The sequence below is a fragment of the Macrobrachium nipponense genome, chromosome 1 (genome assembly GCF_015104395.2).
Source record: "Macrobrachium nipponense isolate FS-2020 chromosome 1, ASM1510439v2, whole genome shotgun sequence".
In the NCBI taxonomy this organism is placed as follows: Eukaryota; Metazoa; Arthropoda; class Malacostraca; order Decapoda; family Palaemonidae; genus Macrobrachium; species Macrobrachium nipponense.
In genome coordinates this window covers 184,080,103-184,106,091 of record NC_087200.1, presented here as the reverse complement: position 1 = coordinate 184,106,091, position 25,989 = coordinate 184,080,103, and the positions used below count along the sequence as shown (strand labels likewise).

Sequence of the window (25,989 nt, the reverse complement as noted above, 5' to 3'; positions counted from 1 at the left end):
CTACACATTCTTGCACTTCAAGTTACCTTAGAAAGAATAAAAAGCGAGCAGAAGGACTTTTAAGAATATAATATTCTAAACCAGTTGAAAAACAAGTGTTCCATACGCCTTAATGTTAATACTTATATTTCGACTAATATCCATCTTCTCCATATAATCAAAATCATCATCTTTTATTCCTCAAAGAACAGGTAATCTTTACAAATAAAAACATTAGTAACAGATTACATTTCAGAAGGCTTATAAATTTGTTTAGGCCTATAAATCATTTTGCAACATACAGGCAGCTTAAAGACAGCCTAAAACTTCAACATTCAAAGAAAACTGGTTGTAATTCATATTCCTATCGTATTCCTCAAAGAGTAGGTAATCTCTACAAATACATTCATTAGTAACAGATTACATCTCAGAAGGCCTAGATTATTTCTTTAGGCCTGGAAAAAATTTTTCAACATACAGGCAGATTAAACACAGCATAAACTTCAACATTCAAAGAAAACTGGTTGTAATTCATATTCCTACTTTGAAAATGTTGTTATGACTGTTGAGCTTGTTAGGTCTACTGTCATAATGATGCAGACGTGGGTATGTTGACCAGTCCGAGGAGCATGTTAAGTGTGCTTTCACTGATGTCACCGCTAACCTAATCACACCGCACTTTGAACTAAGCATTTCACGTGATAATAGAGAGAATGTGTTTTCAGTTGCATCTAAAATCAACAGACAGAAATGACTCTCCTTATCGCTTCTTGAATGATAAGGAGGCAATATAAAATGCAGCAATGAAAGGGTAGCTCCTAGTTTCTCTGTTCGACAACCATGTTGACATGGACGTTGGTGGTTCTGTTCCTAGGCCTACTCTACTGGCTATCCAGGAAACCAAGCAGTCTTCCACCAGGTGATTGATATGCCCTAGTGCGATTTAGAATAGGGTAGAAACAGGCTTATACGGTTTCTAAGGGTTTTGGTCTCCTTTTAGAGCTAGCAGTACACCTCTAAAATACCCATGAAACTGAACATAAGTCTATACTAATTAGACAGTAGACCCCCCATTCATGGTGGATGTGTACCAGAGCCCTGCAAATAGCTAGTTAAAACACAATCCTTTAAAAATGCTTATGCCTAAGTATTTTAATAGTTTTATCACAAAAAGTGTATTTAGTCATGAAAATAATATGAAATTACAGTAATTTGTGAATATTTCTTAGTGGAAAATACTGTGATTGGCCAAATTTTCCGCAAATAATGGGTATGTAAAGTCCGTAGAAAAATCCATGAGTAGGCGAGTCCTTGAATCGTGAGTCTGCCAATGCGATGGGTTTTACTGTACCTATTCGTACAGATTTGGTTTTGTCCCTGACTTGATTAATCATTAAGCTCTTGTGGATATCCTTGTTAGTACTAAAACAAAATTTCAATTAAACTTTTAACATTTTATAAACATAAATTTCTATATACTTGGGAATTAATTTCAGACGAGTCTTGTGGATTTAATCATTTTTACAGGAATACACTCAAACGAATCACCCGGACCCTGCAACTCCTATTTTTTTACATTTTGTGAGCTTACTGGTGGATGGGTAATGTAAATTCAAAAGAATTGTTCCTATTGACGGGGTCTGTCACCGCCTCCCTCTTGGCAACAGCTGTGTTACGGCGAATTTTGAATTTAGTATGCCGTGAAAGCATAATCATTAGCTAAGTAATTACTTGGTAAGTATGATACAAAATCTTATTTTATTATAAAAATTTCGTTTTTGCAATTACCCGGAGAACAGATGTATTTGAAGCCTGAGAATTTTGACTCCAGGGGACATAGACTATCAAAAAATTAGAATAATTGCATATTTAAAAAAAGCTACAAAATGCATGAATCATCATATTCAGAGGCAAGTCATAGAATTCAACGCAGGGTGCGTCTACAAGGATAAAAATCTTTAGATAAGTGGAATATGATAAAACTAGTGAAAGCTGTAAGATAATTTTTAATTTGTTTTCCTTGAATTATTTATAGCTCATTTTTTTATTCCCCTCGGTATATCTATTATCTTGGAAGTGGCCTTCAATTTATATTATCATGGAATTTTGGGTGAAGAGGTACTTTCATTCCATCCCTGTGGTTAAAAAAAAAAACAGTACTTTTTTTATATTCTTCTTCTGTTTACGAATTATAAAAAGATTTTCCATAAAGTGAAATATCCAGAAAAATTACTCGAGTTTTGGACTTTAAATTTTGGCAAGCGACATCAACACTCCGCCTCTTGTTCTGGTAAATTTGGGTCTTCGTACAAACATCATGTTTGTTTTCTTTGTTTCTTTTTTTTTCATTAAAACATCAACTAAAATTCTTATAGAATTTTCCCGTTCATCAGCAACTCATGTACGGTCACCTATAGACCTTTCGGACAGGACTGATGGACTCTCAACCTCCTCTCCCTCCCTAGCGCCTCTGGTGTTAGATAGATCCCCAGTGACGATCACCAGCCCTCGCGAGTCTCCCGACCCTATCTCTCCCCCCAATCCCCCATCGTGGATGATGATGAAAATGATCATGAGAGGTCTGGCGGCTGGCAGACACAAGCAAGTAGAAAAAAGAAAAGAACCTCTCGTTTGTCCACTGGACTAAAGCCCAACAACCATGAATCACCTTGCCCAAAACCTAAGAAGAGATGTCATGTTGTGATTCACAATCTGCCCTCGTTGGTGAAGCTAGACACAATAGTGGAGAGAGTCGAGTTTCTCACAGGCTCTGACGCCCTCATCTCCCATGAACTCCCTTGCATAATTAAACATAAAGTGGTACAGGATTACCTGCCTATTTCTACATCTCAGTGTTCTTAAAGGAAAGAATTTTGGTCATAATATAAAGATCTCAAGATATAACCTAACACGGGACAAAAAAAAAAAAAAAAAGTAACTTACTGACATCCCAAGCAGGGTCACTTCCAGCCAACTTCCCACAGCGAGTGACTGCCCACCCATGCTGGCTAACCCCTCCATCCACCCAAATGATCACCTCTTTCATCTCCCATCTTTGTGAGTTGCCATGGTTACATTAGATATAATCTCTTGGAATATTTTTGGTCTCATGCAGAACATTCCTCTCCTAAACATGTTCTGCAAAAACTTCAAAGGCATCATTGCATTGCAAGAAAAGCTCCTCTGGCCACATGACCTTGTCATCTACGAATCAATACATTAAGACTTCAGAGCTTTCTCTACCTCATTGATGCAAGTTACAGATCAAATCGTAACGAGTCACCGAAAAAGGGTCCTATTCTTCCTGTGGCACAAATCATTAGACAATATGATAAATGTGATGACCAACAGGAGTGATAGATTGCTGAGGCTTCAAGTGACAGAAGGGGACTCTAAAGTCATAATAATTGTTTATATATATATGCCCTAGGAAATTAACAATAATTTTTATCAGTACTGCATGATCCTAGGTGATTTATACAGTGTTGTTCATGATTCTCCTGCTGATCATATTTGTATAATCCGGGACGTTAATTCTCAAGCCACAAAACAATTTCATAACGAACTTACATGCTTCTGTCAAAATCATGCTCACCAAATTAGCCATGTAATACTCCTCCCTCCCCCCTCCTATTCCTATGTACAAAATAGAATGGACACAATTACAACCTCCTGGCTGGACCATTGCATCACGTCTCCACAACTTCATGATTATATTGTGACCTACAACATTCGCTACGATCTTGCAACAGGCTACGATCACATACCTTCACAGGTGTCATTCAGTACCCCACCCCTCCTTACCGTGAATCCCCTAACTGATCACCCACCAGCTGTAAACTGGGATTTTAAAAACCAACAGAAAACCAGATACTTAAGGGTGACCACGGTTGCGGTCAATAGTTCAACCAGCAAGCGCCTCACCTTGTACTAACACAAAATGTAAACATGACCACCACAGGAGAGATCTGAGAGAATTCTATTCGAACATAATTTCCGTTATGCTTTCTTCCAGCAGGGCTACCTTTAGATTTCATCGAGGTAACTCTCGTCATATACCTGGCTGGAAAGACTTGGTTAAAGGTCAGTATAGACGTACACAAGAAATGTTTTTACTTTAGAGGCAAAATGGTAGCTGGCGGAAAGGACACTTTGCATTGCTAACAAGAGGCGAGAGCGCAGTTTAAACATGCTCTTTAGCACTGCAGATTAAATGAAAAGCAACTATGAGCCGATGCAATGTTTAGAAATTTAGACCTGTGATTATCCTCCTCTTTGGAAAGACATCCAATCCCTAAATCCCAAAACTAAAAAGCTATCACAGAGAGTAGGTGAAGCCATTGGTGATGAGGTTATCACAAGTATGTGGGGCAATCATTTCAGCAATATCCTGAATGGCATAAATGATCAACAACTTCCTAAGGGATGTAGATAATCTCGTTACTGACATTCATTTTCATTTTGCAGATTGTATTATGCCAGATAACATCATTGATGCCATAAACAACCTACCTAATGATAAATTGCCCTGCTGCAATGTCTTCCTGCAGAAGCTTTCAAATTCTACCTCCCAATTATTTACATTTTGCTAGCTGCCCTATTCAATGTGTGCATAATTCACCAGTTTCTTCCAGACTCCCTACTCTTAGTTCAATTGATACCATTAATCAAATACAAGCTAATGGATGCTGCTGACCCTGACAATTACCCCCAGATTAAGATCACTACAATCACTTCATAGATACTTGAGTCGGTTCTGCTAGTGAGACTTCTCCCCTTTCTACACACCACAGACAACTAGCATCTACATATCAAAAGAATTGCTGAACAATTACCTACCATCAGTCTCTCCTGTTGTCCTGTTTTGTAGATGTGAGAAAAGCATTTGACAGAGTAAACTACCTGAAACTGCAAAAAAGAGGCACATATCTATAATTAACTGGGATTTTATATTGCTGGTTCTCCATGCGGCAATTCTGTGTCAAATGGGCCAATGTATTGTTGTACACCTTCGGCTCCCTAAACAGGCTTCGGCAAGGGGGCATTCTCTCACCATGCCTGTTTAATATGTACACATATGCCCTGAATGTCAAACTGAACTCACTCCCAATCGGATGCGCTTTCAATGAAACAACTATAAACTTAATACTAATATTTGGAAATTATTATACTGTCAATTATTATTTTATTATCAAAAAATGTAGTAGTACTGTTAAAGATATATACACACTTCTAACACTTCCAGCCAAAACAGAGGTAGAGAGTTACCACTATAACATATATTATATCTTATGGGGCCAAGAGAAGAGAGAGAGAGAGAGAGAGAGAGAGTTATGCTTATTTAAAAGAGTAAAATAAAAAAATTATTGCATTTCTTTAAAATACTACATATCTCGTAAGTAGCCATCTTGCTTGGTGAGTCGTACCCGCGTGAAGTCAGATTAATCAACAGATATCACAAGTTTAACATACGACTAGAATTTGAGAAATATCTAGAAGTGTTCGTGAACTATCGGTGATAAGATTAGTGTGAAAATAGTAGGATAAAGCGTCTTCTAAGTTAGTTTATCAAGTGTAATACTATAAATCAGAACAAGATGGCAGTAAGTTCCAACTGCGGGAAGAGGTGGCGTAATTTGGCGTGTCTAGCAGATTCGCAATACGATGAGGTAGCAGGAAGGGAACTGGCATTTCTCATCTATGAAATCAGCAACAGTCCTAACCAAAAAGATACAAAAGCATTCATAGATATATTAGAAGGATATAATCCTTCAAACTGGAACAAATCTAATGAAAACATCTTGAAAATAATTGAAGAAGTTCCAAATAAAATCCAAGTGGTCAAGAGACTCATAAAGAAAATATACATAAACCAACATATTCCGACAAAGAAAAATGAATAAGGTGAATCTTGTGAATATCCTAATTGATGCATTAGGAAAAAGAATGCCAAAACATGCAAACTGTGTAAGGTTTGGTATAGCATAGTCAATCCACAAAACCTAATCAGAAAATGTGCTGCATGCAACATTCCGACCCATCCACAGTGTGCTGAGGTAATACAAGATTTGAGAAAAGATACAAGAATTTTTTGTTCAACATGTCTATCATGGGATAGACAATGTTATTAAATCAAGATTGAATGTACAAATAGTTGAGGATGAAGAAAGAAGAGGAAGAGGAAGAAGAAGAAGAAAAGAAGAAGAGGAAAACGGAAGAGAAGTAAACAAAAATGAAATGACAGAAAAAAATAAGGAAAACAAAGAACAAGATAAAAGTATGGATGCAGAGATACTCATTGATACTACATATGAGGCAATAAAGCAGCATACCTACGAAGAAATAAATTACGATATGACAACAGAAAAGCAAATCCCGAAGAGGCTCTACCCAGATCTATACAATGACGGAAAGAGGAAAAATAGACAAGAAAGACAAAATCTGCAACCTTTTGAAAAGAGGGAATTGCAGATTTTGGAGAAGATGTTACTACAAACATCCTAAGATATGTCAAAACTATGAAATATATGGTAAATGTGCATACTTAGATGGATATGGGGATGATTGCAGAGATCTGCATCCAAAAATATGTAAAACCTAAAAGAAGGAAAAGGATGTAAGTTCGACAAAAAATGCAAATATATGCACCCTGTAGCCATGAATCATAATCAAATAAATAACCAACCAAGTAATAAAATCCAAAATAAGAAAGAAACAAATAAAGAGAGAAATCAAGAATATCAGGTAAAAGAGAAAAGCAAACCACCAATGAGATATGCAGAGGTGTCAGCAAAAAATTTCAAAGCATCAGCTCCGAAATTCTACTCAAGAGATAATAACTGTATTTATTATGCAAGAGGATATTGCAGAAACGGAGAAAATTGCAGATTCAGACACAAAATGAATAATTATGATGAAGGAAGATCAAATATTATGGAAAAGTTGGATTTTTTAATGTCAGAATTTCTGGAAATGAAAAAAAGAACAACATACCAGAACAGGAAAGAGACATGGGAAAATCCTTATTACTACCAGTATTAAATGAAGGAGAAAACACGCAAACCATCATAGTGATGAATGCGCAGGGTTTAGTTACGAGTAACTCAAAAAGAAAAATAGAGTACTTAGAAGAACTAACCAAAATGAAAAGAAAATAGATATAATGAATATAAGTGAAACCTGGTATTCCCAAGAGACTGGGAATGATGATCAAATAAAAGGGTTCCAAACTTATAGATCAGATAGAAAAAATAGGAATCAAGGGGGAACCGCAATATATGGGAAAGACAAAAAACAAGGAAAATATATGAGAAATATAGTAACTCAGAATGTGAACTAATAGCGGTAGAATTTGAATCTGAAAAATTGATGAACATAGTAATATATAGACCTCCTAATACTAAAGAGTTTGACTTAATAATTGAAAAATTGGATGATATATGTAGAAATCACAAGGACTGGTCTATTCTCCTATCTGGTGACTTCAACTTTCCTTTCGTAGAATGGAAAGAACGAATAGGAGATTGTGGTTTTACTTATACATATAAAAAAGAGAGTAATAGTAGTGCAGAAGATAAGAGGCAATTTGAAAAGCTATTAGATATGCTACTAGAATACAACATTCAACAAATAAATCACCTGCTAACAAGAAAGGAAAATACTTTAGACCTAGTATTTGTGAACGAGATGAATTATGTTAAAGAAATAATAGTTTATAATGCGAATATTTCAGACCATAATGTCATAGAATTAACAGTTCATTCCAAGCAAGTGAAAATAGAGATAAGCCAAGAAATGAAAAGTGGGAAGGATATGGAAAATACAACTTCTACAGTAAAAAATATAAAATGGTCAGAAATTAATGAAGAATTAAACAAAGATTGGGATAACATTTTCGTAAGTGATGACATAAGGGTAAATACGGAGATATTATATAAAATATTGGAGAAAATAGTGGAAAAATATATACCGAAGAAGAAAAGTTAAACATCATTCATGCATACCAAGAGACAGAAGGATCTTGTTCCAGAAAATCAGAAAGTGGAAAAAAGGTCTTGCAAAAGAAAAAAAATGCATGGAAAGTTATAGAACTAAAAAGTAAGATAGAAAATGCAGAACAAAAGATTATACAATCAAAAGAAAATGAAAAACGGGACTTGGAAGAAAAAACCCTATTAAATATCAAGCAAAACCCCAAGCTATTATACTCATATGCGAAGAAGATGAATAAAAGAAGAATAGAAATAGGCCCTCTGAGAATTGAAGGGAGATTAACGAATGAAAAAAAGGAAATTTGCAACATACTGGCAGAACGATATAAGAGAGAATTCACCCCTAGAATAGATAATGAAGATAATGATATAGAAGTAAGGGATGTAAATAGTGAATATTTAGCTGACATAGATATTAATGAAGCTGATATTGTGCAGGCTATTAATGAAATTAAAAATGGAGCTGCTGCAGGGCCTGATGGAATTCCTGCTATTTTGTTAAAGAAAGTAGTTCATTCTATCGCAAAGCCACTTGCAATATTATTAAGACAAAGTGTAGATACAGGCAAGATTTATGATGAGCACAAATTAGCATATATTACCCCTACTTTCAAAAGTGGATCAAGACTAGAGGCAAGTAATTATAGGCCTGTGAGTCTAACATCACATATTATGAAAGTGTATGAAAGGGTAATGAAGAAAAATATTATGAACATTTAATAATAAAAAAACAATTTGTTTAATAAAGGTTTAGGCAACATGGTTTCGTACCCGGAAAAAGTACACAAACCCAACTGTTAGTCCACCGTGAGAACATATTCAAAAATATGAAAAGCGGAAATGAAACAGATGTGGTTTATTTAGTACTTTGCAAAAGCTTTTGATAAAGTAGACCATAATATATTAGCGAAGAAAATTAGAAAACACAATATCGTGGATAAAGTAGGAAGATGGTTAAAAGAATTTTTACACAACAGAAAACAGATAGTTATTGCAAACGACGAGAAATCGGATGAAGTCAAGGTAATATCCGGTGTGCCGCAAGGTACGGTGTTAGCTGCAATACTGTTTGTTATTATGATTGAAGACATAGACAATAATGTGAAGGATTCGGTAGTGAGTAGTTTCGCAGATGACACAAGAATAAGTAGAGAAATTACTTGTGATGAAGATAGGAACGCTCTACAAAGAGACCTTAACAAAGTATATGATTGGGCAGAGGTAAATAGGATGGTATTTAACTCTGATAAATTTGAATCAATAAATTATGGAGACAGAGAAAGAAAGCTATATGCATATAAGGGACCTAATAATGAGACCATCACAAATAAGGAAGCAGTTAAAGACCTTGGTGTGATGATGAATAGGAACATGTTATGCAATGATCAAATAGCAACTCTGTTGGCAAAATGTAAAGCAAAAATGGGAATGTTGTTACGGCACTTCAAAAACAAGAAAAGCTGAACACATGATTATGCTTTATAAACATATGTTCGTAGTCCACTTGAATATTGCAATATGATATGGTACCCACACTATCAAAAGGATATTGCACAAATAGAGAGTGTACAAAGGTCCTTTACAGCTAGAATAGAAGAAGTTAAGGACCTAGACTACTGGGAAAGACTACAATTCTTAAAATTATATAGTCTAGAAAGGAGAAGAGAACGCTACATGATAATTCAGGCATGGAAACAGATAGAAGGAATAGCAGAAAATATCATGGAACTAAAAATATCAGAAAGAGCAAGCAGAGGTAGATTAATAGTGCCCAAAACTATACCAGGAAAAATAAGGAAAGCACACAGGACATTAATCCACTACACACCAGCATCGATAATGCAGCGTCTATTCAATGCGTTGCCAGCTCATCTGAGGAATATATCAGGAGTGAGCGTAGATGTGTTTAAGAATAAGCTCGACAAATATCTAAACTGCATCCCAGACCATCCAAGATTGGAAGATGCAAAATATACCGGAAGATGTACTAGCAACTCTCTGGTAGACATTAGAGGTGCCTCACACTGAGGGACCTGGGGCAACCCGAACAAGATGTAAGGTCTGTAAGGTCTGTAAGATCACATATGAATTTTGTAATTACAGTTACGTATATTGTTATTATTTGAAAATATTAATAAACATGTACCATAAAAATTCTCTCATCTCAGTAAAAGAGAGAGCGAGAGAAATTACTTGAACATTAGATGGCAACATACTCCCCCTCCTGTCACATTACTTGACATATTTGACAGCTCTTGGACCTCAGTTTAGCACCTGGATGCGGGGTAGAATGGTTTTCCTTCATTCTTACATAATTTTTTTAATTTATAAACTAAGATCTTACAAATTCACTATAGTATTTTTGTTAATAAATTTATATTATTGCTGTTTACATTAATATTAACACGCATTTGGAAATTAGTAAATCATTTATCCTACAAAAACATACATCTCGGAGTTATTATTTTTATTTGATATCATTGGGTTGACTAATACCTTTTGTACTACTTCAGCAACTGTGTGGATATTGCCAATTAATTATTTGTTATCATGTTATCTCATGTGTTTAGATTGTATGTTATTGTCTATATACTTTGTACATTCCATGTATATGGCCTTGAGCTGAAAATCAAATTTAGTATTATCATTAAATAACAACTTCAACCTGCTTGCATAGGTCTAGAAATTCAGCTATATTTATTCTTGCATTCTTTTTCTAGGTTGAAATATGAGATTGCAGGTAAATCTGATAACAAAGCAACAACATTTAGAGGAAATTATATCTGTTGTCGATAGAGAGAATATATGACCCAGATTTGTGTGAGACATCAAAAGCTATCAAGATGTCTTATATTGTTTACACTGTTGTCTTTTCTTTCTTAGATTAAACATAATCATATTCTAAAAACGAATTGCATCCAAAAGCTCTTGTAGCATGTAAATGTCAGAAACACTTGGTTAACAGATTGCAGTTACCAAAGAATAACAAATTCTAAAAAAAAAAGCCTTTAGCAGCTTAGTATAAAAAGTTATTTTGCACTCTTTAAAATTCAACTGTTATTTTTGTTCATTCCAAATTTGGCAAGGCCTAGTACTGGCCTGGTACAATTTTAAGCATAATCTTGTTTGGAAATGTTTAATATTTAAAGATTTAATTATCTCAGTATTTAAAAATTATGCAGCTATCCTTTCCAGGACGGTGGGGTCTCCCAATAATTGGATACATCCCTCTCTATACCACTAATGTCGGAAATATTATCAGTGATCTGAGGAAAAAATATGGAGACATATTTACGTAAGCATTCGAAAAACTGTATTCTTCTTCTTAATGATGAGTTAACAATGACAACGCTTTGTTTAGTATGATTTGAATGCACAGACACCAAATTCACCTTTTAACGGTTGTTTTTATGTTCTGTCAATGATATAAATTTCTCTCTTGGCAGCTGGAAGGTTGGCAGCCAAGTGATGGTCGGCCTCTGCGACTATGAGCTGATCAAGACCACCTTCAACAGGCCTGAATGTCAGGGAAGGCCTTACTTGTTTTCTTTTGAAGTGATAAGATCACACAAAAACTCAGGTTAGTTTCTTTGGATTTCTTAGCAGTTAACAGTTATAATTTACTTGTTAATTCATTTTCTATAGGATATAAATAAAATAACTAGCAGATGCTTCCCATTCTAGACCTAAGTCAAAGTATCAGTATATGTCACAAGTTCCCAACTCATTATCTTGATTTTAATCACCTCTTCACTCATTTCCTCTCATTACTGATGTTTCCACAAATTCTGATAGTCTAGATTTTAGTCAGGCTGCAGTGCTTGAATAATTAGAGATTGATTAAAAGCAAGAGATCAAAATGAGCGCGGCTTCAATCTCAAATCTGAATTTTAGCTTAGGAATGTAAAAAAATCTTAAACTTTATTAAACTTTATAGAACCTTACACAGTATTTAGTTCCCACATGACATGATAGACAGTTAGTACATAAGTTTATTGTGGTCAGGAAAAATATTGCGAATAATAGTCAATGATGGTATATCCTGAGAGAACAAATATTTTTCGCTTCAGAAAACTGTTTATATTGCTAATTGCAGCCCCGAATAGTACATATGAGTCTAATCCAGTAATGTATAGCAGACCAGTGATTCTAAGTCCTTCTCTATTAAAAAAACTGCCAAGTGACAAAAATATACATTAGCTCAAAGAAACACACAAATATAATAGTACTCTCTGACCCCTACTACTGCTCAGTGAGATAATCTGTTTTTGGAGAGATGGTATCTAAAAGTGGTCAGTGAATAAATGTGACGAGTTGATTCGTTATCATCATTAGAGGATAGGTAACAGCAGGTCTGTGATTTAACAAGATAACTTGAAATTGCATGAGTTGAGAGATATGTCTGGAAGAAATCACATTATCTAAGGCTGGATTTGCTTACCGCAGGCGTAGAACCAGTGACATAGACGCACGCTACAGCCTTTGTCTTTTATTAGGAATTGTGAATGCAGTCGGTGACGTCTGGGTACAGGGCAGGAGGTTTGCCATTAGACACCTGAAGGATTTTGGCATGGGAAAGTCTTCCCTTGAGGGCGCCATCCAGTATGAGGCTCAGAACCTTGTAGAGACTTTTGAACGGACGTCTGGGAAACCCATAGAAATATCTTGGTGTCTCAATGTTGCTGTGTTGAACGTCATCTGGAAGCTTGTGGCGAGTAAGTGATGGCTACTTTTTGTTTTTTATTTCTTGGCTTGTATAAAACCTAATATACGCACTTATCTTTCAGCTCAAATCCTTCTCTCTAGTGGAGGTAATTAATTCACTCATTTGAGAGACAACAATGATACTAAGTTATGTTGAATTCATGAGTTCAGAAGACGAAGAGTTAAAGATAGAATGACAGAGTTGATTAGACTTCCATTCTTTTTCACTGTATCCAGATATAAGGTACGACACGGATGACCAAGAAATAATAAAATTTAATACCATCCTGAGAGATAACATAGACTTGATCCAAGGAAGACTCCAGATTTTGGATGTGTTCCCATATCTAGTGAAAATACTCCCCAAAATTGTCCTCGAGAAAGTGTTCAAAGTGAAATTAGTCTGTCAAAATATGGACAAGTTCAACAACCTTATGCTTGTAAGTATCTTCAGCAAGTATCCCTTATATCATTTTCTTAATTATTTCATCATATATAGTACAATACTAGATTTAATCCTTTAAATGACTGATCTATTACTTTTTCTTAATAATACTGTGTGGGCAAATAACATTGGATTTATTTCTGTTTTTCAGGAAACTATAGAGACTCACGTGAAGACACTGGACCCAGACAATCCCAAGGACTACATAGATGCCTACCTCATACAAATGCAGAAAGAGAGGGGCAGCCTTAGTTCCATATTCAGGGAAGACTGTAAGTACGCAAAAATCATGTTGCCGTGACCATTAAAATTTGTTACTCTTGTTAGAAATAAAAACAAGTGCTTGATGGAGCCAAATTAACAACTACCATGCTAATATTACCATGGCAGTAAGAAAAAACGTGCAAAAAGTTGGCATTCCTCGAAATAATCACTTTTCCTCATGAAGGGGTGTGCCATTAGTGCACCTCATATAGTGCACTGTTGGCATTACTAAAGGGTCTTTGCAGGATCTCCTCTGCCCCTAGCTGCACCCTCTTTTTAGTCTTTCACTTTACCGGTATTCCCGTTCCCTTTCTTCTGTCTTTCTACTCAAGCACTTTAGCTGTTACATCATAGTGTAACTGTAGGGGCATTTTCCCAGTTCCACCTTTAGATCCTTGCTCTTGATCTTTTTAATATCTGTATTCCTTTGCCTTGTTGTCCTAAATGTCTTACAGGTAATTCAGAATCCCTTCAACTTTCAGACTTCAACCTTATCATAACCCTCGACGACTTGTTTGCTGCAGGAAGTGAGACAACTTCGTCTACCATCCGATGGCTGATCGCTCTCTTGGCCACCCATCCCGAAATACAGGGAAAAATGCAGAAGGAAATTGATGAGGTTGTTCCAAGAGACACACTCCCTTCTCTCCAGGATAAGGACAGGTTAATGTGCTACGTGAAAAGTTATATTAAAGTTTTACTGGGCCTAATGTATGTGGTTTAAAGAAAAACACTGGTTGGACCAGTCAGATTAAAAGGATAAGTTGAGTTCAGGAAGAACTAGGTTTGAATTTAAAAACTTTATTTAGTCATATGTCAAGTTAGAGTAAATTCTAGGAAATTAGAGCTTTAATTCTTTCTTGATGTACTATGGTCCTATTCTACACTTTCACTAGGAATATAGTATACTTACTTATTTTTCTGTTCATTTCTGCTTACCTGTATGATTTATTCTCATGAGGAGGTTAGCTAATGTTTTGAATATTTAATCGTGAATAACAAAAACCTTAATTTTCAGACTGCCATACACCGAGGCAGTTTTACTTGAGGTAATGAGGTATTCCTCCTTAATACCTGTAGGTGTTATGCACGCAACCACAGAAGAGATCCAAGTGGGCAGGTACCGTTTGCCTAAGGTATGTCTTTCAATATCACTGGTCAAACCTGTTTAAGACTAACAGGTAGACTAATAGGTACTTACTTAACTACAGCAATAATCATAAGATTATAGCCCTAATTTGACCTAAAAATAGAGATATTTCAAAAGCTTAACAGTCTTAAATGCTAATTATTTCTAAGAATTTAATCGTATAAAATTCATCTAAATAAGTGAGCACAATACCAACTAATCTAACAAAAGCTGCTTTGTTGTAATGTCACAAGAGTTTAGTTACTATTGAACTAAATTCAGTTGTATACAAATTGAATTTGACACTTATCAACCTCAACTTGGCTGCTTCACCTCATAAGCCCAGAAGTAAAATTATTTTTACATGTAGTCAAATGTTGTATATTTCTTTTATTCATAGTGACTCTTCTTGCCACTTTTCCCCAGAACACAGCAATATTTGCCAGTGCCAGGAGCTGCCACAGAGACAAGAAATATTTTGAGAGACCTGAGGAATTCTACCCTGAGCACTTCCTTGACAAAGAAGGCAAAGTCATCACGAAGAGAGAAGGTTTCCTTCCTTTTTCTCTTGGTGAGTATCATCGGCTTTAGTCCTAGTTTTTTCTGTGGTTACCTTTTTATGTAAGGTTCTTTTATTTGAATTAGCCCCAGGAATAAATGGACACTGAGATTTGTCACGAAGGAATTATTGAAAGTGTAATTTTACCTTTACTGGTGAATTAAACTTATTCTAATTCTCATCTTGCAAATAAGTGTTTTATTAAGAGATATTCATAATTTAACTTCCATTTAGATATTCTTATGTGCTATTATAATTGTTTGACAACGAAAACCTCCAAATTGTGTAATTGCTTCACGCAAAAATCATGTTTGAAATGAATGATCTTTATTACTTATCATTGGTAGCCAAAACTATTGGATGTTACATTCAGGAACAGTACATTTAGAAATAGACCTATGCTCATTCAAAGCAATGACTGGCCTCAAGACGAAATTGAATTTGAAGAGTCAATTAGAATGTAAAAGTATACTTGGTGAAACAACTACAGGAGGGAGTCGTTGCTTTGAATGACCGTAGTTCTCTTCCTAAGTCTATACCCTTGTAAGCAATAGAACAGTGTTTTGTGGAGCATTGCTTCCTGAAGAGAGGTTATAGTGGGAGAATTGAGTGGGAATTAAATTTTTTTCAAGGAGGCTTAGCTTTCTGAACATGCGTGATTAGCAATTGCACACCTTGGAGGTTCTGATTGTCAAGCTTAATCATGAACTCCCAAAAGAAATTTAACTTCAGAACAAAGAAAACTAGAAATAAAATCATTTTGATACGTTAATATCATGACCCGTTGTATTTACTCACAGGGCGACGCCAGTGTCTGGGTGAGAGCTTAGCTAGAATGGAGCTGTTCATCTTTGCAACTTGTCTCTTCCAGAGATTCACTGCTTCACCCCCCAAGGGGGGTTCCATTTCTTTGGAACCTGATCACTTCCAGCCCCTCCTTAGCTTTATCCCACCGTATGAGGTTGTACTGACGAAGAGAACTTGAAAATAAAGATTCAACGACTTTTGTCTTTTCTACAGCCTGCCTTAAAAGTAAAGGAAGGCGACCGTATTGACAAGACGGTAAAACATTGGTTCAGAAGCACAGTCATAGACAGGTAATAACCTTAGTTTTTAGATACCATTAGCACCATTTTTATGCCACAAATATACGTACAATTTTTGCCTTTATTAAAAATAATACTTTATTGCAAAACAGGAACTCGGTAGAACTTTGTACTCGGGTAATTAGAGCCAGAATTTTTTAGATATTCAGATGAAATACAGGTTGGTGAGGTTAAAGCAGAAGAGGCATAGTTCTGTAAAAGGTCTCAAATAGAAGAGTGTCTTAGAGTTATTGCTGGAATTATTGAGCTAATTGTTTCCCATGGAGGTGAAGTTTTGTTAAGAATGCGGAAAACTGTTAAAAAATGGAAGCTATTCATTTGCGTTGTCTGCATAAATGACAGGCAACTGGTGACTGGAGAGACTATGCAATACCGTACTAATTATTATTATTATTATTATTATTATTATTATTATTATTATTATTTTTTTTTTTTTTTTTTTTTTTTTTTTTTTTTTTTTTTGCTCTATCACAGTCCTCCAATTCGACTGGGTGTATTTATAGTGTGGGGTTCCGGGTTGCATCCTGCCCTCCTTAGGAGTCCATCACTTTTCTTACTATGTGTGCCGTTTCTAGGATCAGCACTCTTCTGCATGAGACCTGGAGCTACTTCAGCCTCTAGCTTTTCTAGATTCCTTTTCAGGGATCTTGGGATCGTGCCTAGTGCTCCTATGATTATGGGTACGATTTCCACTGGCATATCCCATATCCTTCTTATTTCTATTTTCAGATCTTGATACTTATCCATTTTTTTTCCCTTCCTCTCTTCAACTCTGGTGTCCCATGGTATTGCGACATCAATGAGTGATACTTTCTTCTTGACTTTGTCAATCAACGTCACGTCTGGTCTATTTGCACGTATCACCCTATCCGTTCTGATACCATAGTCCCAGAGGATCTTTGCCTGATCGTTTTCTATCACTCCCTCAGGTTGGTGCTCGTACCACTTATTACTGCAAGGTAGCTGATGTTTCTTGCACAGGCTCCAGTGGAGGGCTTTTGCCACTGAATCATGCTCTTTTTGTGTAATGGTTCTGTGCAAGTGCCGGGCATTCACTTGCTATGTGGTTTATGGTTTCATTTTTCGTATTGCACTTCCTACATATGGGAGAGATGTTATTTCCGTCTATCGTACTTTGAATATATCTGGTTCTTAGGGCCTGATCTTGTGCGCTGTTATCATTCCTTCAGTTTCCTTCTTTAGCTCTCCCCTCTGTAGCCATTGCCAATTGTCATCGCTGGCTAGTTCTTTAGTTTGTCTCATGTATTGTCCATGCATTGGTTTGTTGTGCCAGTCCTCTGTTCTTTCTGTCTTTCTCCTGTCTCTGTATATTTCTGGGTCTTCGTCTACTTTTATTAGTCCTTCTTCCCATGCACTCTTTAGCCACTCGTCTTCACTTTCACTGGTTTTCAGATATTGCCCCAGTGCTCTGTTTTCAATGTTGACGCAGTCCTCTATACTTAGTAGTCCTCTCCCTCCTTCCTTTCGTGTTATGTATAGTCTGTCCGTATTTGCTCTTGGGTGTAGTGCTTTGTGTATTGTCATTTGTTTCCTGGTTTTCTGATCTATGGTGCGGAGTTCTGCCTTCGTCCATTCCACTATTCCTGCGCTGTATCTGATTACTGGCACTGCCCATGTGTTTATGGCTTTTATCATATTTCCGGCGTTAAGTTTTGACTTGAGTATCGCCTTGAGTCTCTGCATATATTCTTTCCTGATCGTGTCCTTCATCTCTTGGTGTTTTATATCTCCTCCTTCCATTATTCCCAGGTATTTGTATCCTGTCTCATCTATGTGTTTGATGTTGCTCCCATCTGGTAGCTTTATCCCTTCAGTTCTCGTTACTTTGCCTTTTTGTATGTTGACTAAGGCGCATTTTTCTATTCCAAACTCCATCCTGATGTCCCCAGATACAATCCTTACAGTCTGGATTAGGGTATCTATTTCCTTGATGCTCTTACCATACAGCTTGATGTCGTCCATGAACATCAGATGGTTGATTTTGTTGCCTCTTTTCTTGAGTTGGTACCCGGCATCCATCTTCTGTAGTACTTTTGTCATGGGAATCATGGCTACTCCGAAGAGTAGTGGGGACAGTGAGTCGCCCTGGAAGATCCCTCTCCTGATATTAACCTCTGCTAGTCTTATTCCAGAGCTTGTAAGTATTGTATTCCAGTTGCGCATTGTATTTTTGAGGAAGCTGATGGTATTTTCCTCTGCCCCATATATTTTCAGACATTCTATTAGCCATGTGTGTGGTATCATGTCGAAGGCTTTCTTATAGTCTATCCATGCCATGCTTAGGTTGGTTTTCCTTCTCCTACTGTTCTTCATTACCATTTTGTCTATCAGGAGCTGGTCTTTTGTGCCCCTACACTTCCTTCTGCAGCCTTTCTGTTGGTAGGGGATGGTGTTTGTCTCCTCTAGGTAGTTGTATAGCCTTTCACTGATGATACCTGTTAGTAACTTCCACATTATTGGTAGGCAGGTGATAGGCCTGTAGTTACTGGCTATATTTCCCTTACTCTTGTCTTTTTGTACTAAGGATGTTTTCTTCCTGTGGTCATCCATTTGGGTGCTTGGTGATTTGAGATACAATGCTGGAGTTGTTCTGCTAATCGTGGATGTAGGGCCTTGAAGTTTTTGAGCCAGTATCCATGGACTTCATCGGGACCTGGGGTTTTCCAGTTTGGCATTTTCTTTAGTTGGTGTCTGACTGTGTCTGTCGTGATCTCTGTGAATCTTTGTTTATTCTCCCTGTTTCTTCTTCCTTGACTTCCTGGAGCCATGTTGCATGTTTGTTGTGTGATACCGGATTGCTCCATATGTTTTCCCAGAGTCTCTTACTTGGTTCGGCTTCAGGAATTTCTGGGTGGTTGTCTTCCCCTCTTAGTTGGCTGTATAGTCTTTTCTGGTTGGTTCCGAATAGTTTGTTCTGTTGGTATCCCTTATTCCTGTTCATGTACCGTTGGATCTTGTGTGCTTTGGCCTTAAGCCTCTGTTTTACATCTTCTATTGTGTTGTTTAGTCCCCTCTCTTGTACTTTGTATTTCTCGTTGAGTTCCTCCCTTGTTTTCTTGCTTCTTAGCCTTTTTTCTGCCATCTCTTTCAGTTTACTCAAGTCAGATCTCATCACCATGATTTGCTTTTCCAGGCGCCTTTTCCAAGGAGGTTGCTGTTTTGGTTTCTGTCGGGTTGGTTGTGACGGTGGTGTTGGTGTTCGAATCCCCATCAGTTCTGCTACTAATCTTGCTCCTGCATATGTCAAGTTATTTGTTTTGTGATACTGGTGGTGTGTGATTAGGCCCATTATTTCATTGACCTCACTTGTTTTCTCCCTTAATTTCTTGGTGTTGTAGGCTTTCATGGAAGGGATCTTTGTTCTCTCTGTATCTGGCTCCATCCATTGTCTAATCTTTTCTACCCATTCCGTCCTCTCTGTTACTTCGTCGGTGTTTCTTCGTGTGTCGTTGTTTGATACTTCATCCTCCCTGTCGTCTTCTGTGGCATCGTCTCTCAGTTCGTCTTCGTGTAATTCGTTGTCGTGTGACATTTCCCTTTCCAGTTCTTCTCTTTCTGTTGGGGAGAGCCAGTTCTTTTTCTTTATGTTCCTTACTTGGTCTGCCAGCCTCTGCTCTGTTTGGGGTGTGTTATTCCTCTCATTCCAGATGTTGATCAATCTTCTTCTATATCCTCTCTCCGTCGGGTTGCTTCTGATGTAGCATCTCCATATTTCCTAATAATTATTATCAGATGTTGATCAATCTTCTTCTATATCCTCTCTCCGTCGGGTTGCTTCTGATGTAGCATCTCCATATTTCCTAATAATTATTAATATTTCATTATTATTATTATATTATTATTATTATTATTATTATTATTATTATTATTATTATTATTATTGTTTTTTGTTTTTTTTTTTTTTTTTTTTTTTTTTACAGAGAGAAAAAATTCATATCCTAGTTGTATTTTTTTTTATAAAAACAGAATAAATGAGAAAAATTCCTATAATCATATTTGTTATATAAAAGAGAGAGAGAGAGAGAGAGAGAGAGAGAGAGAGAGAGAGAGAGAGAGAGAGAGAGAGAGAGAGAGAGAGAGAGAGAGAGAGAATGCACAGTCATGCTTACAGTAATATTGAATTGACCATTGTACTTCAGGAACATCTGTAATCTCGAGATGAAGATTTCTAATCGACCTTCATTCAAACGATAAGTGTTTTCTTGATATGAATGGTTCGTGATTCTAATGATGATTAGGCACAATGTAACACCAAATAGTAAATAGATAAATAAGTATTGATAAAAACTACAGCTGACAGAACACAAAATACTTATTAGATGTGTTGCTCCTCCATATATGTTTTTTATGTATAATACACTTGTTAATGGATCGCACAAAGGATAGATTTTTAACTGAACAGATCCATTAGGATTCTGAACCTCTTCAATTCAATGTGAGGTTTTCAAGTACTGAGGTTGTGAGATAAAACAGTGAAATGGAAGGTGCCACAATGATAACAGTGATTCTCATTTCAAATGTGATATGCTTTTACTTTGGTCGTGTTGAGTTGAAACTTTTTAATGTCTTCAAAAAGACTGATGTTCCAGTATAATTATATAATTGTGATAATTTATCCCATAGAAACTACAAGATTGACTTTTAAAATAAAAATGTTCATCATTCAGTATGATATGAAAATAAAAAATTTTCACCATCCAGTATGATATGTATCCCATTCTATCTCACTGGCATAGGCCCAACATCGCCAAATTTTAGAACCAGTTCTGCAAGATAAACAATTAGGCTTTTTTTATGCTCATGTAGATCTAAATAGTCTCATTTTGTTGCTCCTGTCATATGTTTTTTGTCTTATTTATGCTAGCATAGTTTTCGTTATCATACAACAAGAAAAGTATTTACGATAAATTTCCTCATAAATACATCATATTATGAGAGGGATGGGACTCTCAATAAATCTGAGGAAACCAGAGGTAATGGGAACAACATCGTTGCGTCTCATTTGTTAGATTATTTTATAACAAATATATTTCAATATAGGCTAACACAACGACCTTTCCAGCTGTTCCTATAATCACTAGCTTCTATTTAGTAACGAATCTGTTGAAAGAATATTTTGGTTGAAATAAAAAATGAATATCAGTTCATTTATATCATCTTTGTTACAAGATGGATGCCTTTGCCTCCCATATCAAAGATCATTCTTCATTAACTCTTACATCCTCTTTCAAAGTTAAACGCTTGTTAATGTGATGATAAAATTATAAAGTTGTATCGAGATTGTACAGACGGCCAACGAAGAATTGGCGTAGTTTCTTAATTCATTGTTCGTTATGGAAATATTGCCATATGCAGGTGCCAGATTATTTACTTAACAATAAATAACATTTCCTTTCAAAGGTGCTATACTTGGAATAAATTACATTAGAATAGAGTAGACTTACTCAACGTATCAAAGATAATTATTTTACAAAGTAAGGAAAATATATACCGATGGGTCCACGATTTCTAATTTAATTCTCAACTCTAGCTTCGTGACAGCATACCAAGCATTTTGAAGTTGACTTTGCTGCCGCTCGAGTCTTGACTCAACGTATCTACTGCACTGGGGTGTTGTCATTTCGTCTCCTACAGCCGATAAACAATACATCAAGGCGTTAACATTCTTTGAAAACGATGTTTAATTAAACTAATTTCGTCCTTTGATCAGTAAAATAATTTGCATGACATATTTAGTGGGCCTAAATTGGACTTCTGATTTTCGCACATGATTAGCCTAGGTCTATTTTTAGCAGTATACTCTCTCGGATACATAATATAAATGAATATTTAAATCGACAATATATATATGTGTATATATATATATATATATATATATATATATATATATATATATATATATTAATCTGCTTTATTTTATTATTCCCGTTATTCTTGTTTTATTAGCCATGTTCGCCTTTCTTCTTATCCTTTTCATAATTGCTTAACATAATTAACTCAGACGTAGCTATTAAAAAAAAAAAAACTAATATAATTCAGACTTATTTTTTATCGAATTCCTTGCATATCATCCTGTTTCATTTGGACACGTTGGAAAGCTGTGGGAGTCAAAACTGACGAATACATTAAGAAAGGCTTACTTTCATTAAAGCTTTCTTAGGTTGACCTTTCTGCAGCTATTCATTTTCTACTAACTAGAAATTAATTCAAATTAGTTTCATGTATACCTCGACCTACTAACATAAGCACATTATTATAAGTTAAGCTGACAAAGGATAAGAAATATGAAGGGTGACGTTCTCGTTTAAGTCTATTTCATGTTTTTTTTTTTTTTCAAGACTGCTTTAATCAAGGGTTGCTCTTTGATGGCTACAGGGTGTAACACGAGTGTATGCACATATTTTGGGGAATGAAAGATAAAGTTTCTTTGATCAGAAAATATTTTATAAACATGCATTTTCAGGCGTCCGTTGTCGGTGCGCGGAATTTTAATATAACCGTTATCATTACTGATGCTTTCAAGCGATGGAGTTCGTGGTGAGAAGTCGGCTCGAGTCGCCTGAGACGTAGAAAAGAGCGGAGGTGGCGTATAGGAGTGATGGAAGAATTAGGCCGATGTTAATAAAGTATCTCCCAATAAAATGTATTTTTTAGGTTTTGAAGAAAGAAAAATGCATGCATCATTGAAACTGTTTCCCTCCCTATCCGTGGTATTCACTGGCCACCGATAAAAAACAAAACAAAAAGAGTAAGCCTAACTGAATTTCTCATCCATCAAAGATACGTTTGCTTATTCATTAGACTTATTCATTAGACACCTATCAAAGATTTCAAGTGTAGATTTAAACATCTCTTCCTCTCCATCTAAAGTATTCATCACACACCAGTCATAAGCGTAGAGCTAGTCATGATTCCTGGTTCAGCAATGTCGTGACGATGCACTAGAATTCAAAATTCACAAATGAATGTTGCTCAGCAACGTGTGGTGCTTTGAGGTGTTCCACCTCTAGGCTCATGTTCTAAATTTTGCCGTTCTTTAAACAATTTGATTCATCTATGTATGATTTATTAAGCTTTCTTGATGTCTCTCCAACAGGAACTTGCACCGAATGCAGTGCAATAATTGTCTCTCGCTCATCGAGGGATGTTTCTTAGACCAATAAATGACACATTGACATTAGATTCCCGTGCACATAACATCAAAAGCAATAGAGTGAGGTCGCCTGGTTTACACTGTTAGGATATCGTTATTTTTTCTTTTTGTTTTTAAATTTGAAAGCATTTTGTGAGATTCCGATGTTTTCTGTAAAATTTAACAAATGGAATAGTTCAACTACCTTCAACTTAATATTGAAATGATACTTTAAGGACTATGTTTATGCGATATTACTAGTGATAGGTGTCTCCTATCTATTTGGTAATGATTATCTATGGTTGTGATATGACGTTTTTTATCACTTCGTTTCGTTCACGTCAATTTTGCCATATGGAAAATAGTTTTACACAATAACATAACATAATGTTCTAAAGATATCAGTGACTGTTTTTAACGTCATTACATATGATTTCTTCCATCTTTGAAAAGAAAAATTGATAAATAAGGCATGAATCGTGCGTCAGGCAAGTGAACGAAAAATTATGAAACTCTGCCACAAGTTTTTTGGCCGACAGTACCTCCTGTTGAAACCAAGTTATTGTAAATGTCATTTTTCTACCAATTTGATTACTATATATATGTTAATTACATCAATGAACCTTTCAAATAAAACTTATCCTCCCGTTGCCTCAAGGTATTCATATCCTTCTTTCAGATACGAGAACTTAAGTGTTAACAACTTTACCTTTTGTAAGAATGCACACGATCATCAGCTGATAAAAAAGTGTTGATCCCTCAAGATCTGAACACCATCACTTTTTGTATAATTTTAGACCCAGTATATTAGGAATTTAGTTTTATGTGGGGAAGTTTCACATTCAAAACCCATAAAGCTTTTAATTTTGTACCAATACGGTACCACTTAATGGGGAAATCCCTATTCACTGGGCCAAGACTTGTATACTAGTGTAGACATAAGTACCAGTGTACTTTTCAACTACAAATTTTGAGGTGAAACTTGTCATCAGAATGACCCGATATTTTTTAATCTTGACTAAATCACTTCTGCCGCAGTTTACATATTAGATAATGATTTTCATTATATAATTTCTGATTAACTATTTAAAAGCTATGGAGCTAACATCTTGCTGGTAAAGTCAGCTATCACTTCGATGACCAGCTGTTAATTCTAGACATAACGCTGCCATGTCTGCAACAATGATGTCTCTGTCCACCACCATATCAGCATAATTACAGAGCAAACGTAAATGAAATCTTGCTTTTTAAATTGATTCTTATACTTTAAAATCTAGCCAATCTGTTTATGGACATCATGCGCCTATATGTAACATGGGGGGATTATTCCCCCAGTATTCATAAGGTAAGCGTGGACACGAAACGGAAGGCAGACCCCATTACTCATAACCTTTCTCTCTCTCGGCAATCTCTCTCTCTCTCTCTCTCTCTCTCTCTCTCTCTCTCTCTCTCTCTCTCTCTCTCTCTCCATTCTAACAGGTAATGAAAATGAGAGAGTTGCATCATAACATTAACGTTTATTAACAAGAATAAATAAATCAAGCAATCCAGTCTTACAGACTAACCCAAAAAACGGTACAATGTCTAGTCACCAAAAAGTCCCTCTGCATTCCACAAGTACCAGATCCGTCTGTTTCAAAGATACAGAACACATCCCGGTAAGTACACACAAGTTCAAAGACAAAGTTAATAAAATGGAACATCTTACAAGATATCAAACAAGCCATCCCTTTGGTTAAAGCACTTTGACACTTACCCAGAGAACCGGACACTAAACACTATGTTACAAAAACTCCCCCCGGCGAATGCCACGGCATCTTGCCTGTGACTTGAAGCCCTCTATCAAAATCCCTCCCATAGGCTTGGGTATGAACCTATTAAAGGGAAGAGGCACACACGCACATACGAACACACAGTTCGCTAGCGCCTCCCGGTTCTAGCTTCATCCAGTTTCGCAAAGGCACTTTGAGAAGAGTTCATAAACTGTCGTGCATTGACTCGTTGAACTAAGCACTTTTATCTCACGCCACCCCAGAAACTCATTCATCAGCTACTCTCAGGTCGTCACTCCTGCACTGTTCTCCACATTCCATAGGTCACAGAGAATGCATGGATAATATATTATTAATCAAAAACCTTAGACCTTACAGATAGCTCGGCCTCGCACAAATGCTAGCTCCCGCCTAGCAAAATTGCTTATAACACAAAACACTGGCCGGCTTAAAATAAAATATAAGTAAAACTGCACGTCTCTGGCATCATAGAATAAAGTCTTATCACGCTTTAATCTCCCAATAACACAAGACGCATTTTCTCTCATATTTTCTGCATTAGGATTCTTGAATATCCCTCTTCGCTTGTCTGCAAGTAGCTGAACAGACAGTAGACTGTAGCAGGCTGTAGCAGCTGTAGGAAGACGGAATGCCTCCCTCATTGTAGAAGACTTCTCACGGCTTCTGCAGATCCCCAAAAAACACGCTGTAGAATTCTCTCGATCACCCACGTGGAAATACTTGTAATCACCCTGGACAACATGGCAGCAACCTCTCTTCACGGCTGGTGGACGTCTTGCTGGTGTCGGGGAACGACTTTTTCTTTGGGTGTGTGTTAGTATGTCAGTCAAGTCTTTGGTCAATCTACGAAAGTTAACCCAGACATA

General features: G+C 36.3%; 1 protein-coding gene across 1 annotated transcript; it reads left to right on the top strand.

Moving 5' to 3' along the window:
• Positions 1-794: 794 nt before the first annotated feature.
• Positions 795-23,981, top strand: LOC135219910 (cytochrome P450 2L1-like). Its single transcript, XM_064257116.1, has 11 exons — positions 795-898; positions 11,166-11,265; positions 11,417-11,550; positions 12,467-12,685; positions 12,912-13,114; positions 13,271-13,391; positions 13,866-14,046; positions 14,402-14,519; positions 14,939-15,083; positions 15,872-16,168; positions 23,295-23,981. Exons 1-10 carry the CDS (start codon positions 820-822, stop codon positions 16,054-16,056), a joined length of 1,485 nt encoding a protein of 494 aa, XP_064113186.1. The 5' UTR covers positions 795-819; the 3' UTR covers positions 16,057-16,168; positions 23,295-23,981.
• The last annotated feature ends 2,008 nt before the right edge of the window (positions 23,982-25,989 follow it).

Coding starts and splice junctions, on each gene's coding strand:
- LOC135219910 (XM_064257116.1), top strand. CDS start 820: ATGTTGACATGGACGTTGGTGGTTCTGTTCCTAGGCCTACTCTACTGG. Junction 11,551..12,466: donor AAGATCACACAAAAACTCAG/GTTAGTTTCTTT, acceptor GTCTTTTATTAG/GAATTGTGAATGCAGTCGGT. Junction 14,047..14,401: donor TCTCTCCAGGATAAGGACAG/GTTAATGTGCTA, acceptor CTTAATTTTCAG/ACTGCCATACACCGAGGCAG.